Source organism: Glycine soja, chromosome 17 (assembly GCF_004193775.1).
Source record: "Glycine soja cultivar W05 chromosome 17, ASM419377v2, whole genome shotgun sequence".
Taxonomy (NCBI): domain Eukaryota; kingdom Viridiplantae; phylum Streptophyta; class Magnoliopsida; order Fabales; family Fabaceae; genus Glycine; species Glycine soja.
In genome coordinates, this window is record NC_041018.1 from 33,879,716 (window position 1) to 33,894,046 (window position 14,331).

The 14,331-nt window shown below is 32.2% G+C and overlaps 1 protein-coding gene across 1 annotated transcript; it reads right to left on the minus strand.

The window, feature by feature from the left end:
- Positions 1–942: 942 nt before the first annotated feature.
- On the minus strand, positions 943–11,460 carry LOC114392996 (pleiotropic drug resistance protein 1-like). The gene is made up of 24 exons (XM_028354252.1): positions 11,032–11,460; positions 10,421–10,541; positions 10,240–10,328; positions 9,928–10,012; positions 9,637–9,796; positions 9,465–9,541; positions 9,309–9,362; positions 9,129–9,219; positions 8,718–9,019; positions 8,341–8,622; positions 7,748–8,064; positions 7,499–7,659; positions 6,542–6,645; positions 6,284–6,440; positions 6,090–6,194; positions 5,870–5,997; positions 5,188–5,520; positions 4,611–4,901; positions 4,330–4,413; positions 4,118–4,251; positions 3,185–3,412; positions 2,750–2,927; positions 1,912–2,166; positions 943–1,409 (listed from the first exon to the last, which is right to left on the minus strand). Exons 1-24 carry the CDS (start codon positions 11,355–11,357, stop codon positions 1,152–1,154), a joined length of 4,320 nt encoding a protein of 1,439 aa, XP_028210053.1. The 5' UTR covers positions 11,358–11,460; the 3' UTR covers positions 943–1,151.
- Between the last annotated feature and the right edge of the window lie 2,871 nt (positions 11,461–14,331).

Genomic DNA, 14,331 nt, shown 5'->3' on the forward strand with positions numbered 1-14,331 from the left:
GAGCATTCTCGCAAAACATCGTGACCCTGACTGGTCTCCCTATGATCTTACTTAGTGAGAGTGACCTGACAAACCCATTGTGTGGTGTGTCTTGTTATGTACTCCTAAGCGCCCCAGGGTGGTTTTTCACTGACATGGTGCCACATTGCATATAGAATTGAGTCTTAGCATAATTATTGCATATGCTTGCTAATTGATGTGTTATTATATCTTGATCGAAGTGTGAGATTCTTGTGTAATGTGATTGATAATTGAAAAGTGAATTTTGAATGACGAAGTGGTAAAGCTACGTGAGCTATGTTTAAGCAAGTGGTATCTCATTTATATAATATGTATATTTAATTGTCTTGTTTCTCTATTAGCTAGGAATGTGATAACTCACTCCCTGTGTGTTGTTGTGTTTGGATCCTGTGATGATCTTGAACTTGTGTTCGGGGGAGCAGATGAATAGGTGGATGACTATGAAGAACCTCATGCTAGAGGACACGGGAACACCACGCTCTGATAGGATGTGACATTAGGATATTGGTTCTATATTAATTGTATGAGACTTATATGACTTTCTTTGAGTCGAGATGACTTTATTATTTATTTGGACAAGTTTGAATATGATGTAGAAGAAAGTGAATGTGAGCCTTTTACCCATTTGAAAAGCTTGTATTTAAAAATGTTTTAAAAATACTTTTAATTAATATTTGAATTTTTATTCCTTTATTAATATATATGTGAGGGGTAGAGGGTGTCACAATTCTCTTTGCCATTTATATTACCTTCTTATGCATATATATTTTTTTTAGGTTGAACCATTGTAAAAGTTAAGCCTTTTGATCAATTTGTTATATATAAAAAAAAAGAAGAAGCAGAATTTCGTATAAGCAAAATTAAAAAAAAAATTTGGCTGAATGGTTCATGCTTGAAGAACTTTAAAAAAAAAATCTCTTTAAGGTAATATATTGGTTGCATGAAAATTAAGTACAAGTGGACCAATTTATATACTATGAACGAATCTTACAAAGGAATTGCAAAATTCAGTTCAGCCGTCACGAGTAGGCGTTTTTCATATAAATTATTTTGACTAAGATTTGAGAACATAGACTCAATGCTTCAAATGGATGCACAAAAGCTCTGGATTGAGAAGCATTGCGATGATTTCATCGTTTTTGAAAGTTGAATACTTTGATTCCAAAGGCGAAGATAAGTGCAAACAACACTGAGAAACCAGCCACCACAATTGCAACTACTCCTAGAAAATCATGTTCAAACCCAAAATATCTCTTCACAAATTCATCAATCCTTTGACCATTTTCAAGTTTGTCCATGTCATCTCCATATTGGGAAGCCACCAATCCATACAAGGTCCATGAAACAGGGCAAATCCAATAGTACCATTTCCACCATACGGGTATTCTCTGTCATATTTTGTTTTCAAAATAAGTTTCAAGTTATATATAAAAATGATGTTAGCATAAGTTGGAAAATTTAATTAGTAAATGCACTGATAATAAAAAAAGTTAGTATTATCTAAGATTGTCATATTTTTTTTGGGAAATATTGATGTATGACTAGATTATTGATTTTTGTAATAATTCTTTTATAAATTATATATATTATAAGAAAAAAACTTACATACATAGTTCTATAAGTGTTATATATATTATTCTCCAACTAAAATTAGAGTTTTACCTCAAAATTATGTGAAAAAAATGTTTACATTAAAGAAGTAAACATATTACCAATATGAAACTTTAATTTTAATTGGACAGTACATACAACACCTATAAAATTATATGTAAATTTTTTCAAACACCTATAAAACTATATGTAAAGTTTTTCAAAGGATAATTAATAATTGATTGACTTAGTAAATTATACAAATATTATATCAAAATTAAACTCAAAGTTGTAACTCACCGATAAGGGAATGATGAAGCCTGAGAAAAGGCACCATATTGCATAGAATGAGGTGGACAATATGGCCGCAACATGTGGGTTAGGAGTTATGGCCATGGTCATCATACCATAGAAAGTGTAGTATAGGAAAGTAAAGTAAGTGTAGTAGAGATACCAGAAGACCTTTGATGTTGTCCATTCGAACCCCATCATGGCATATACTATGAGACCATATATCAGAGCCTGAGCCAAGATGTGGGGAAGCTCTATAATAACCTGTAATTGATGATATACAAGCCCTGAGTTTCAACTATTAATTTTCATGAGTCCTTAACAACTCACCCTAGCTTGGACAATGATGTGTCCTAGTAAGTGTAGAAAGAGGGAGAATGTACCGTCTACCTTTGATTTAAACTGAGTTAAGCTTATGAGGTATTTTAATTCAAAAAGAGTGGATATATTGTTAATTTATCAGTTTATATATAAGAATCATATTCTAAGAAATCTATAGATTGAAAAGTAAATTAGGAGTGCAATAAATTTGTAAAATATTTTTATTTTACATTTATACTCATAAATATCTATTTGGGTTTTATCTTATGAATTATTTTTAAGGATTTATTACTTTACGTGATTGTAATAACTATTTTCCAATTACCAACACTACATTAGTTCAAGTATAACTGCATTCGAATCTTACTAATCTCTTCAGTAAGGTCTCCAGTTTTAATGTTGTGTCTAGAGAGATCTTACCAAAAGTGGTCACTCAAATTTTTCGATAGAAATTAGTTATTAACAAAGATGATAAATGGTTCACACAAAAAAAGAAGACTATTTGTCAACTGAGCTGTAGTAATACCTGTGCAAGAGCATATGGCAAAGCTGAATACATTCCTGCAGCTCTCTCCCTATAGAATACATTTCTCTCAATTGCTACTATAGGCTGCACTGAGGCACCATTTATAACCCCAATGGAGGTAACAGCAGCATACATTGAACCCATTGCGTTGAAAACATCTTGCTCCTTTCTCCTGTGACTATTGATTTCAAATGGTAATTAAAAATTTGTCTTGAATTTCATTTTCATGCTTTAGTTATAAATTTAATTGGAATAGACTGAGGTTTTTTATATTTTGATCTAATTATGCTTTGGTTATAAATTAAAATTCTTTAAAAGTTATAGACAAAATAATTTCTAATTGATTCTCAGTATAGGATCATTTAACCGATAATATATATATCAAAATTAAACTACTTAGTTATTATATAATGTGTTGTTTTATTTTCCAAATACCTTTTCTTGCCAACGTCCAAAAAAATCACCCCCATCAATAAACCTGCCATTGTTGTAAATAGGAGTCTAACTGCGGTATATGATGTGTTCCTCCAATATGACAAATGCTGTTTCCATAGGCAAGCTATGAATTGTGCCACGAAACTTTGTGAATACTGACTATCAAAGTATAGATCTTTTGAACCTTGAGAAGGTGAACTAAGCTCCTGGATCAATTGTTTGTTTCTCCTGATGAACAATGGGAAGTATCAGAACCAATTCAAGATCTTTCAACACTACTGCATTAAAAGACCAGTTTTCTTTGAGAAAACATTTTGTTTTTATTTCTTGTATTCGCAATTATTTGTGAGAGTGCCATTTTAATTTTACTTTGTTTTCTATTTTCAAAGACTTATATAAGAAACGGTGAAAACAACAAAATCATGTTTCATTGTTTCTGGTATAAATCTTTGAAAAAAATGAAGTTAAAATAAGATGACCTTTCGCAATTATTTATTTGTAAAAATAGAAATTGAAAAAAATAACCTTGTGATCTCATTTTTTTTTTTGAGGTACCCCTGTGTTCTCATGATTATGGAACATTGTGACAATGGAATTCATGGCAAATGCAAATTATATGCCATTGTACATTTATTTGTAACTGTGATTCTCTTAATTAGGATAATCTGCTGTAGAGCAAATGTATATATGGCAGTTTAGCTAATTTAGTGGTCTGAAAATCAGCTTGACAGCTTGTACTTAAATTGTATTTATACGAGAATTCTCCACCAGGAGAACATCCAGTTTTGGTCCGGTCTTCTGAGTTAGACACATTGGACTTTGAAGCTTTGACTTAAAACATCTAAAGGATCAAAATAATTGCTGATTTCCATCCCTACATGTGCTCTTTATATATGTTATCAATCATAATATAGTTCAAGTCAGGATTCTAACCTGTGTAGTTCTGAATTTTTGTACACTTCTGTTAAGTCAACCTTAAGATTTGCCTCTTTTGCTGCTGATGTAACTTCCAACATCCAAGTTGCTGGATTATAACCATCTTTGATCTGAGGAATTCCTTGAATAGCCTATAATAATAGATAAACTAAACATGTTAATGCTATAGAAGCAACTAATATTCTCTATCTCGTTGACACTAGACTCACCTCAAAGTACTGGATCAGATTGGAAGAGTTGTTTCCTATTGGACCATCATATATCTGCTCCCCTCCCAATTTCAGAAGTAGCAGCTGAAAAGGTTGACATTGAAGTACTTAACTATTTCAAACTTAGTATTGATAAGAACCTTGGGAGAATCACACCACTGAGAGTCCGAGGCCTTATAAATTCCACACTAGAATCTCATACTTCCAATGCAAGACTCAAGTCCCATACCTTGCAATTGGATCCTAAAAAGTACTCAAAACAGGATAGTTAGACTTCTTACCTCATCAAAGGCATCGAATATATCGATACTTGGTTGGTGGATGGTGCAAACCACAGTGCGTCCTGTGTCCACGGTGTTCCTCACAGTTCTCATCACAATTGCAGCTGCCCTAGCATCAAGGCCAGAGGTTGGCTCATCCATGAAAATTATTGATGGGTTGGCGACAAGTTCAACTGCAATTGTAAGCCTCTTGCGCTGCTCCGTCGACAGTCCAGTCTCTCCTGGCAATCCAACAAGTGCTTCTCTTAATGAATTAAGCTCTACAAGTTCCATAACTTCCTCAATGAACATCTGCATAAGTGATTTGAAGTTAATAAGTTGTACTTCCAAAACCACATGTCAGTACTTTTTTAAGGTAGCTGATCATTGATAGACTTTTCTGCACTTTGAGCAATACTATGATACTTTGGTCTTTAACTTAATCCATTAAATGCATTGTGTGATCCATGTATTTGACTTCACCTAGTGGGATAAAACTTTTCTTCTTGTTTGCTGTTGAGCAATATTATGATATTTGAATCTAGTTTAAAATCATGACATTCATGCCTCTACAAAGATGAAAATTGTCCTGAACTACCTTTCTAGTTGCTTTATCAACTTTGGGAGATAAACGAAGCCATGCAGAATATAGCAAAGATTCATAAACTGTGACATTGGGCGAGTGGATATCAAATTGTTCACAGTATCCTGCTATGCGAGCAAATGTTTCTTGGTTCTTTGGGTATCCGGATATTGTGATGCTTCCTTCGATGTATCCGCTAGTTTTCCTCCCAGCTAAAACATCCAGTAGAGTAGTCTTGCCAGCACCACTTATACCCATCAGAGCTGTTAGTACTCCTGGCCTAAAAGCACCACTAATACCCTTCAAAAGTTCTAGACGATCCTCAGAGATTCCTTCACTTTTCATTTCCTACAATCAAGATAACATGGTCAAAAAGTTGAAGAAAACACACAAACATATTTTAAACTAATCATTTTACTCCTTATACGTGACACTTATTTAGGAATCAGTTCCTGTATACAAAAAAAAAAAAAAAGAAAACCTAAGTTTTAGTCCCTATACACCCTTATTAGTACACATTGGTCCATGCTGTTATTATGTGACTTTAGTTTTAGTCCCTATAAGCCCTATCAGGGACTAAAACTTAAGTTTTATAACACAGGATCAAACAAGTACTTTAACCTTTTAAATACAAGTATACAACCAATAACATATATATGAGAAGTTAATTGAAATATTATATCTTAACATAAGGTACCTGTGGCATGTCTACTGAGTATCTTATCTCATCAAAAGTGAGCGATAGAGGTTGAAAAGGAAGAACCATGCCTCTCTTTCCTCTATCAGTAGCTTTGTTATTTTCACCAACTTCTTCCATCTTTGTATCTGTTTTTTCATCAGAATAATTGTGTTATGGCTTAAATACCAAAAGTCAAGCTACAAACATAGAACCTATAGCTTAGAGCTAATTGACTCACCAGAAGAGCTCTTTCTTGCTTGTAACTGATTGAACTCTTCAGCTGTTGAAGCATTTCTCTCGAGCAGCTTCTCTTGGGGTAGCCCTGATTGATAATTTCTGAATGCTGCAGCAGCAACATATTCAATGAACAGAATGCATTTGTGATCAGAAAAGAAGTGCTACTAAAGATCACAACTCAAAGATGGTACTTACGATTGAGATATTGCAAAGCCAAGGTGAAGAGAAAATTAAACAGAAAAGCATAACCGATCAATGCTCCTATTCCAATCCAATACCAATAAGCTTCAGGGAAAAATCCATGAGATCTCAGTATCAATACTCCCAATGTTTCATTGGAATTAGGACTAACCTGCAAAACATCTCAGCCAGTTGTCTTATATAAATATCTTTTCCCAATGCTCATTCTTTTCATAGAATATCTTCACCATTAAGGACAGAGGGTATGATTACCTTTCTCCAACTATGCCCAAGAAATTCATTCACAGCTATAGCAGCCTGTCCATACATCAGTGGTGAGGAAAAGTAACCCCACAGCAACCATTTGTGCACATCCTCTGATGCAAAATTACAGTTTAATCATAGGAAAAGTTCATTAAATAAGCCAATTTTGAAACATTTGATCTTAGGGTCTTACTCAAACTCACACCCCATCCCAATGAACATGGTTTTAGAAAAGGTCTGCGACTGCAATTTAAAACCTTGCTTAAAAAATTCATCTAGAGCCTAGAGAAATAGAAGTAACCCATTAACAGATTTTGGATGGACTTTAATATCATCTTATAATTTGGATTTAGGTTCTAACTCAGCCTCAAAAAACTAGCTTGTAAGTGAGGCTTGCCGAAGTCTTATAAGTGATAGTGTATATGTTTTATAGGTTATACTGTTAGTAGTATAGACCTGTGGGTAGCTTAGAGCTACCTCAGTTAGTTACAACAGCTGTCAGCTAGTTAGAGCTAGTGTCTTTGTACTTTATAAATACATTCCTTGTAAATTGTAATAGATCAAAACGAATGTACCCTAGTTCGCGGAGACTGCTCACTATGCTAAGGTATGAGAGAGGGTTATTCTACGCAGCCTTACTCTTGCATATTCAAAGAGTTTGTTTCAGGATTCGAACTTATGATAAATCGGTCACCAAGGCACAATTTTACTGCTGTGTCAAGGCTTGCCCTCGTAAATTGTAATAGATCAATTAATGAAATATTGAAATTTTGAACAGGTATAGATCATTATATAACCACTACTTAGGCCATATCTCAAGACAATGTGGGACTACATACACCCCTAGCACAATGAAGGTGCTGGAGGCTGGAATGAAGGCCAGCTCAGAAAGGCCATTATTAAAGCAAGTTAGGGGTGGCCACAATTAAAGACAACTTTTCAACAGTTACATAAACATTTTCTTACTTCGTGAAATCACAAATCCTCCAAAGGCTGTAACTGCAAGCAGTGCAAATGTCCCAGCAGTGTTTGCCACTACAATATTCCTTCCTAATGCAGCCATCATCCGAAAAAGCCCTGATGCCATCAGGTTAATGCAAAAGATTACCAAGTACTGTTTTAGAAGCCTGCCAATAAGATTTCTCATTAGATTCCAAAAAATGAGTAAGTAATTAGTAGCATAGTTGAGGAGCAATGATCATAGTTTCTTCTTGCCTTCCAATATTTGGATCAAAGCCAATAGCATAATAAGCAATACACTCCCAGATGAAAACTTCAACAAGGGTTATTGGTATTTTGAGGATCCATGGTGGAAAAGAATATGCCCATGAAGGGTAAAAAAGCTGGTCTCTTTGCTTGTAAAAGACAGGAAGTTTCATGACGGCCATATTCAGTTCTGATATTCCATTGAACAGAGCAACAGTGACTGTGAAGAATAGAGCACCCATGTAAGCTTCTGCATCCGCCAAGGTATTGCGGCTCATCTTGGTTCGTAGAAATAATGTTGTTGTCAATATAGCTAAATAAGTAAGCTGAAAAGGAAGAACAAGACATGCTTAAGGACACATAAAATACAAAAAAAAAAAGGAAAATTGAACTACACAGTTTTGGACTAAAATTAGCTTATGCATAAGTTAAAAATCAACTTTTGGATAAGCTGTATGATAGAGCGTCTACAAATTAGCTTATGCATGAGCTAATAAGCTAATTTTAGCTTATGGAAAAGCTTATTTCATTTTTTCTTCTCCTAGAAGTTCTTCTGGAGAAGTTTATCCAAATAGGCTCATTAGTGCTTGAATGATACTCACTTGTGTGGCTTTGAATATGTAGACGAAGGAATTGCGCTTCATAAGCAAAAATTCTCTGCTAGCACAAGCCTTCAACAGCTCCTTCTTCTTAACACCATAGTTCTTTGTGGTCAATGCATATGGATGACATTTAGACTTGTCAAAAGGATTGGCCAACTCATCTCCAAGTTGTTGACCTATGTGAAATGACTGGAAGGCTTCAGCAAAATTCTTGACAGTGACAAAGCTATAAGGTTCTTCTTTATGCGCCCAATATTGCCATTGATCTTTTCTTGATGTCACCTATTTTGCACATCAAGAGAAAAAAAAAATTAACTCTACATCTTTAAAAAGAGAGAAAAGTTTTGAAAGCAAGACTATGTGAATCACAGTCATACTTCTTGTAAGAAATCAGCTACTCCTTTTCTTTCAGGACACTTGAATCCCGTTGATTCAAAAAACTCAAGTACATTTTCTCTTGGTCCTTGGTACACAATTTGGCCATCTGTTAATAGTATTATATCATCAAATAGTTCATAAGTTTCTGGGGCTGGCTGTAGCAGAGACACAAGTGCAGTTCCATTCAGAATATGGATGGATTGCTGGATAGAGTTGATTATTTGAAAAGTTGTGGAACTGTCCAAACCGGTTGATATCTCATCCATGAAAAACACCCTTATAGGTCCAACCAGCATCTCGCCTAAGCATTATTCACCAAACAATTTCAATCAATCAACATCATTATTAAAAATTTCAAATTGATCAAGTGTCAAATTTTTGTCACGTTTTTCTTGTCTACAAGAGTCTACCTGCTGTGAGTCGCTTTTTCTGCCCTCCCGAGATACCTCTTATCATTTCATCTCCTACCATGATGTCAGCACACACTTCAAGTCCTAAAACCTGCAGGATTTTATAAGAGAATATAAAAGACTTTTTATGTTTCACAAAATCACAAGTTTTCTATAGCTATGAATCTTCACTTTTTTTACCTTGAGAATGTAGTCAATGACCACACTGGTCTGCTTTCCTTCTAGTGCTGCTGCCTGCAATGAACAACAAGAAACAATGCAGCTTCTTCACAATTCAGTGTGTTCAGCATTTCAAACATAAAGATTAAAGTCTTCCTTTTCAATCTTATTTCTAACCTTCATATAGGCATCAATATCAGGATCTGGTTCAATATTTGCTTCCTTCTCTCTTCTCAATAGGTCCGTCAAAATTTCTGCAAAGTAATATATTTCAAAATTCAGATTAATAGCCTTATAAAAGATTTGAATTTATTTAAAAGGTTTCTTTTTTTTTTTTTTTTGCGGTTACCGTAATTCTGTCCAATTCCTTGACATCTGGCAGAGAAAGCTAATGTTTCTCTCACAGTCATTTCTCCAATGTGATTATCACGTTGACTTACATAAGCTGATGTCCTTTGTGGCACAAACTCTTCAAGTCCATGCCCATTGTATGTTACTCTCCCAGAATGCTGAGGTTTAATCTCAAATGATATTAGTTATTATAATTCAAGAATTACTTAACTGCAAACTATGGTTATTATAATTAGAGAATTGTTATTTAATCTCTTTAGGCTATCATAATTAAAATTGGTTTCCTTACCTTCAAATCTTTACCAAGTCTTCCAGTCAACGCTAACAGCAAAGTGGTCTTTCCAGAGCTTGGTGGCCCTAAAAGCAATGTCATTCTGCAAAAAGAAACTCATTATCAGAACAAGAAAAGATCTAAATGGACAGGTTTTTTTTATTCGTAGGAATTGAAGACAGGTATAAAGGAATTTACAACAACTCATGTATCCTATTCAACCAACTAAGCTAGACCCCTTATATCTAAATGGACAGTTTACAATGGATATTTTTAGCAAAATCAACCAAAAATTCAAACTGACTAACAAAGAAATTGCTTTGAAATCACCTTCTAGGCTTTATGATTCCACTAACATTCTGAAGGATATGTAGCGGTTTCTTTGGACTTCGAATTGTGTGAAGAGAATTTAAGAACCCCTTAACAAAAAAAAGACAGAACAAAATAAAAAATTGGAGATAAAAACAATGATATGAATAAGGGAGGGAACATTATGTGAGATTTGAATTACCTCAAGCAAATTCACAAAGAAGTTTATTAATGTAGGAAATGCCCTGCTTCCAGCATAAACTTGTGCTTCAACATTTAAATGCTCAAATCGAACTTCAATTGTTGGAATTTCAAGCCCAACTCTGCAAGTTTAGTTTCACATAACAAATGTAAGATATCATAATCAAATTTTCCAAGTCAACGCTTCAGAATTCGGGTGTTTTCAAACGAGTGGAAGACATTGCTTCAACTCTCAAACTATAATAAAGAAAAGACTCTGCATGCATAAGCTTCTTAATAAGTACCTATAGCAGAAGAAAATAAGAAGGTAAGTTTCTCTCATACTTTAAAATCAACTTATACACTTCAACTTTTATAAAAATCCTTTCATTTAACTTTTACAAAAAAATATTTTAACTTGTGCATAAGTTAATTTTAACTTATGAGAGAAGTATAGTTGATCTAGTTTTCTTTTTATCCTCTGAGTGCTTTTAAGAAATTTAACAAAACAAGGCAAAGAAAAACAAACATGGTGACAATTTTGTAATTAAAATTGAAAGCAGAAAATGTTTTCAAATAGGCAAAAACTTCATCAAATTGGTGGTGTCAATCATGAATTCTATTAAGACTCACCTGTCCATCCTCTCCTTGAGTTTCAACAAGAACCTCTCATTTTCTTCTTCTGGTATCTTCACAAGTCTCTCTAGAAGACTCTTTCTCTCTGATAACTCTAATTGCTTGATGTCAACTTCTTCTTCTTTTCCTTCAACTTGGTTGAGGTCTCTTCTCCTAATAATGCGTGCCTTTGCAAGGAGTCTCTCTATTGCAACACACTTTAGAGTTGCCTCATCTTCTTCACGTTCAGAAGTTGAGAAAACACCCATGCAATGGCTCCTCCACATGTTGAAACCACTACTCACTCGTTGAGCATCAACTCTAGGTGTGTCACTGCCCTCCATTGATCTCACACAAAGTATTATTAGTGAGACAAATTAAAATCAAACCTTAGAGCATAATGTTGCTGCTCTCAATTTTCATGATACAAGGAGTGCTATTGCTTCTTTTTTTTCCTCTCTTATATGACTTTTGAAGAATCCATGTTTGTTGGTATTTATAGGGAGATTCTTTAGCGTTGACATTTTTGGAATTAAATGGATAAAGCAAAAGTTGGATTAAAACAAAGCTTGGTATCTCTACTAGTTGCACTAAAACTACGTGACTATCAAAGACATTATTTGCCCTATTGTTTTTGGCCGCTTTGCAAATTATTACTAAATCAATGACAAAAAAAATTGTAGTACATTATGTTTAAGAAAATAGTATATGCCCTCTCACAAGCGCGTAAAGAGTTTTTTCATTGTAGAGACTAGAGATTTTCATATATGGTCATGTTGATTTTTATAGTAATTAATTTTTTAAGTTATAAAACTATTTTTATTGTGACTAATCGCTTGAATGTGTAAAATCATCGGTAGTATATGAATTTTAAACTCTATGTCATGGAACATTATAGAGTTCCTTAACTCAATTTTAGTGGGTGTCTTAGACCATGATACAGACAAAGCAAAACGTTGTTGAGGAAACTAAGCATGCCAGAGAGACAACAAACAAATGGAGTGTTTAGAAAATAATGTGCGGGCTATGAAACGACAGACAATAGTGAGAATTTTAAATTAGGTCAGCCTAGGTTTGCTTTAAAGGTTACTATAAGTTATGAAGGTGAAATTAACTCCAATTTTAATTCGAAAATGAAATTAGAGACATCTCAAAGATTATATCTAAGTTTTATCTTATTGACAAATGTGTTCAAAACACCAAAAACACAAAACTATAGTTTTTTTGGTTTTATTATCTACTTTTGAAGGCATCATTTTTTAGACATGATCAAGTACTATGAACACTTTTTTTTTTTTGGTGAGATTCAAACCTTAGTGACATTGTGAAGGATTTGCCCCTTCTGCAAGAACTAAATATTCTCCGTTTGGTTACTACACTCTAGTTAGTTTTTTTTTTTTTTTCTTTCCAAAAGAAAATATTCCCATAGTCAGAAGTCATGAAACTATTCCCTTAAAACATAAAAATTATCAAAGTAGGTTTTGACTCTTCTAAAAAAGTTTCTTCCATACGTCGTTAGTTTATATAGTATATTCCTAATTTCCTTTACATAAGATGGATTCAATCCTCCAAAGAGTTAGTTTTTTAAGTACGTTGTTGATATTCTTCACTTTAACAGGACTGTCTCCATAAAAATTAGATTCAAGTGGCCCTAAAAAAATAAAATAAAAAACACTAAATATAGTCTCTATTTTTGAAAAAACATCTTTTTACCTTCATAAATAATTAATAAAATATCATATTTAATTTTTTCTTACTACTAGTATTTTAGATAATTTATGAAAATAAATATTTATTTTATATAATTAAAATAAATAAATAAAAAATTAATATATAAATTATTATAATTAAAATCCATAATAAATAATTTTTTAAATATACAAATTATAGGGTTAAATAAATTTTTAATCCCTCAAATATTTTAGATTTTAACTTTTAGTTCCTATTAAAAAAATATTTTTAGTTCATGTCATTGGATGACTAATTTTAGTCTTTCTAAAAATATTTGTCCATTTTTAATACCTTTTTTGTTTTTTATAACTCAAAATTAGTTCCTAAAAGAGTCTAAACATAGAAAAAAGGGCAAAAGTTCAATTTCACAGAGATAAATTTTGAGTAATAAAAATAAATAAAGGAGTAAAAATGAATTTTATTAAAGGGATTAAACCCAGTAATTTAAAATTCGACAAGAACTAAAAGTGAGAAAAAAATTGAAGAGAGACTGAGCCAAAATTTGAAATAGTTGAGGGACCTAAAAATTATTTAACCCTAATCGGTAATGAATAGTTTAAATTGTATTATGAAATTATTTTTTAACTTTCAAAGAAGTATTGAATTCAATTTAAAAACACAAATAAAAATGGTAGATTGAAAGGGGTATGTAGATATAATTATATAAATATAGATAAAACTAGAAGTAGAGTCGTGCTTTGCACAAATTTTAAAGAAAAGAAAAGAGGAAAATAAAAAGAAAAAAGAGACAAAGAAAAAAGTTTTGAAACGTGGTAATGACCGGACAGTTTTTACCATACCATTGATAAATATCGTTCGAAATTCTTAAAATATTTTTTTTCTAATTATAAGAATTTATTAAAGTAACAAAAAAAGAAAAAAAATATTTAGAATTTTTAATGAAAAGCAGTGTGACTCGTATCTAAATTGTATTTTAATTAATAATATAAGAGTATATTTCAAAAATAGGACAAACAAACTTATACAATTTTTTTAATATATAAAATAAGATAATATTTTATTCAAACCAAATATACTCTTTTCTTGTGTTGACAGTTGACAACTATGACTTGTCGATTAGCATTTGTACATTAGTCTGACAATCTAACCATTCCAAATTAGAAACTCCAAATTCTGACAGTTGAATTTCAATACATAATTCAATGCATAATTAAAACAACCATTTTTTTGTTTGTAAACTGTATTTTGGTAGGTAAGGCCTGTTGTGTCTGTTAATTTCAGTTAAATTATTTAAGCTTAAATACATTTTTAGTTTTTGTGATTTATTTTTTTTAAAATTTTTGTTTCTGTAATTTTTTTTATAATTTTAATCTTTTGTAAAATATGTTTGTTTTATTTTTTTTTTAAAAGTAATTTAGATAGAACTTTCAATAGTAAAACAAAAGTGAATTGAATTATGAAAAAAATGTTATGTAAAACACTTTAAGGATAACAGACAAAATAAAAATATTTTGTAAAGATTAAAATAATTTTTTTACAAAAATAAAAATAAAAAACATTAAATTATCATAAAAAATATATTTAAGCTAATTATTTATATACTCTTCATTGCCAATTGGAACTTGA

Excerpts from the sequence above, each read along its gene's own strand:
- LOC114392996 (XM_028354252.1), bottom strand. The coding sequence starts at position 11,357 with ATGGAGGGCAGTGACACACCTAGAGTTGATGCTCAACGAGTGAGTAGT. Across the intron at positions 8,065-8,340 it reads ACATATTCAAAGCCACACAA|CTTACTTATTTAGCTATATT; the intron begins GTGAGTATCATT and ends CTTCCTTTTCAG. Across the intron at positions 6,646-7,498 it reads AGGATTTGTGATTTCACGAA|AGGATGTGCACAAATGGTTG; the intron begins GTAAGAAAATGT and ends ATTTTGCATCAG.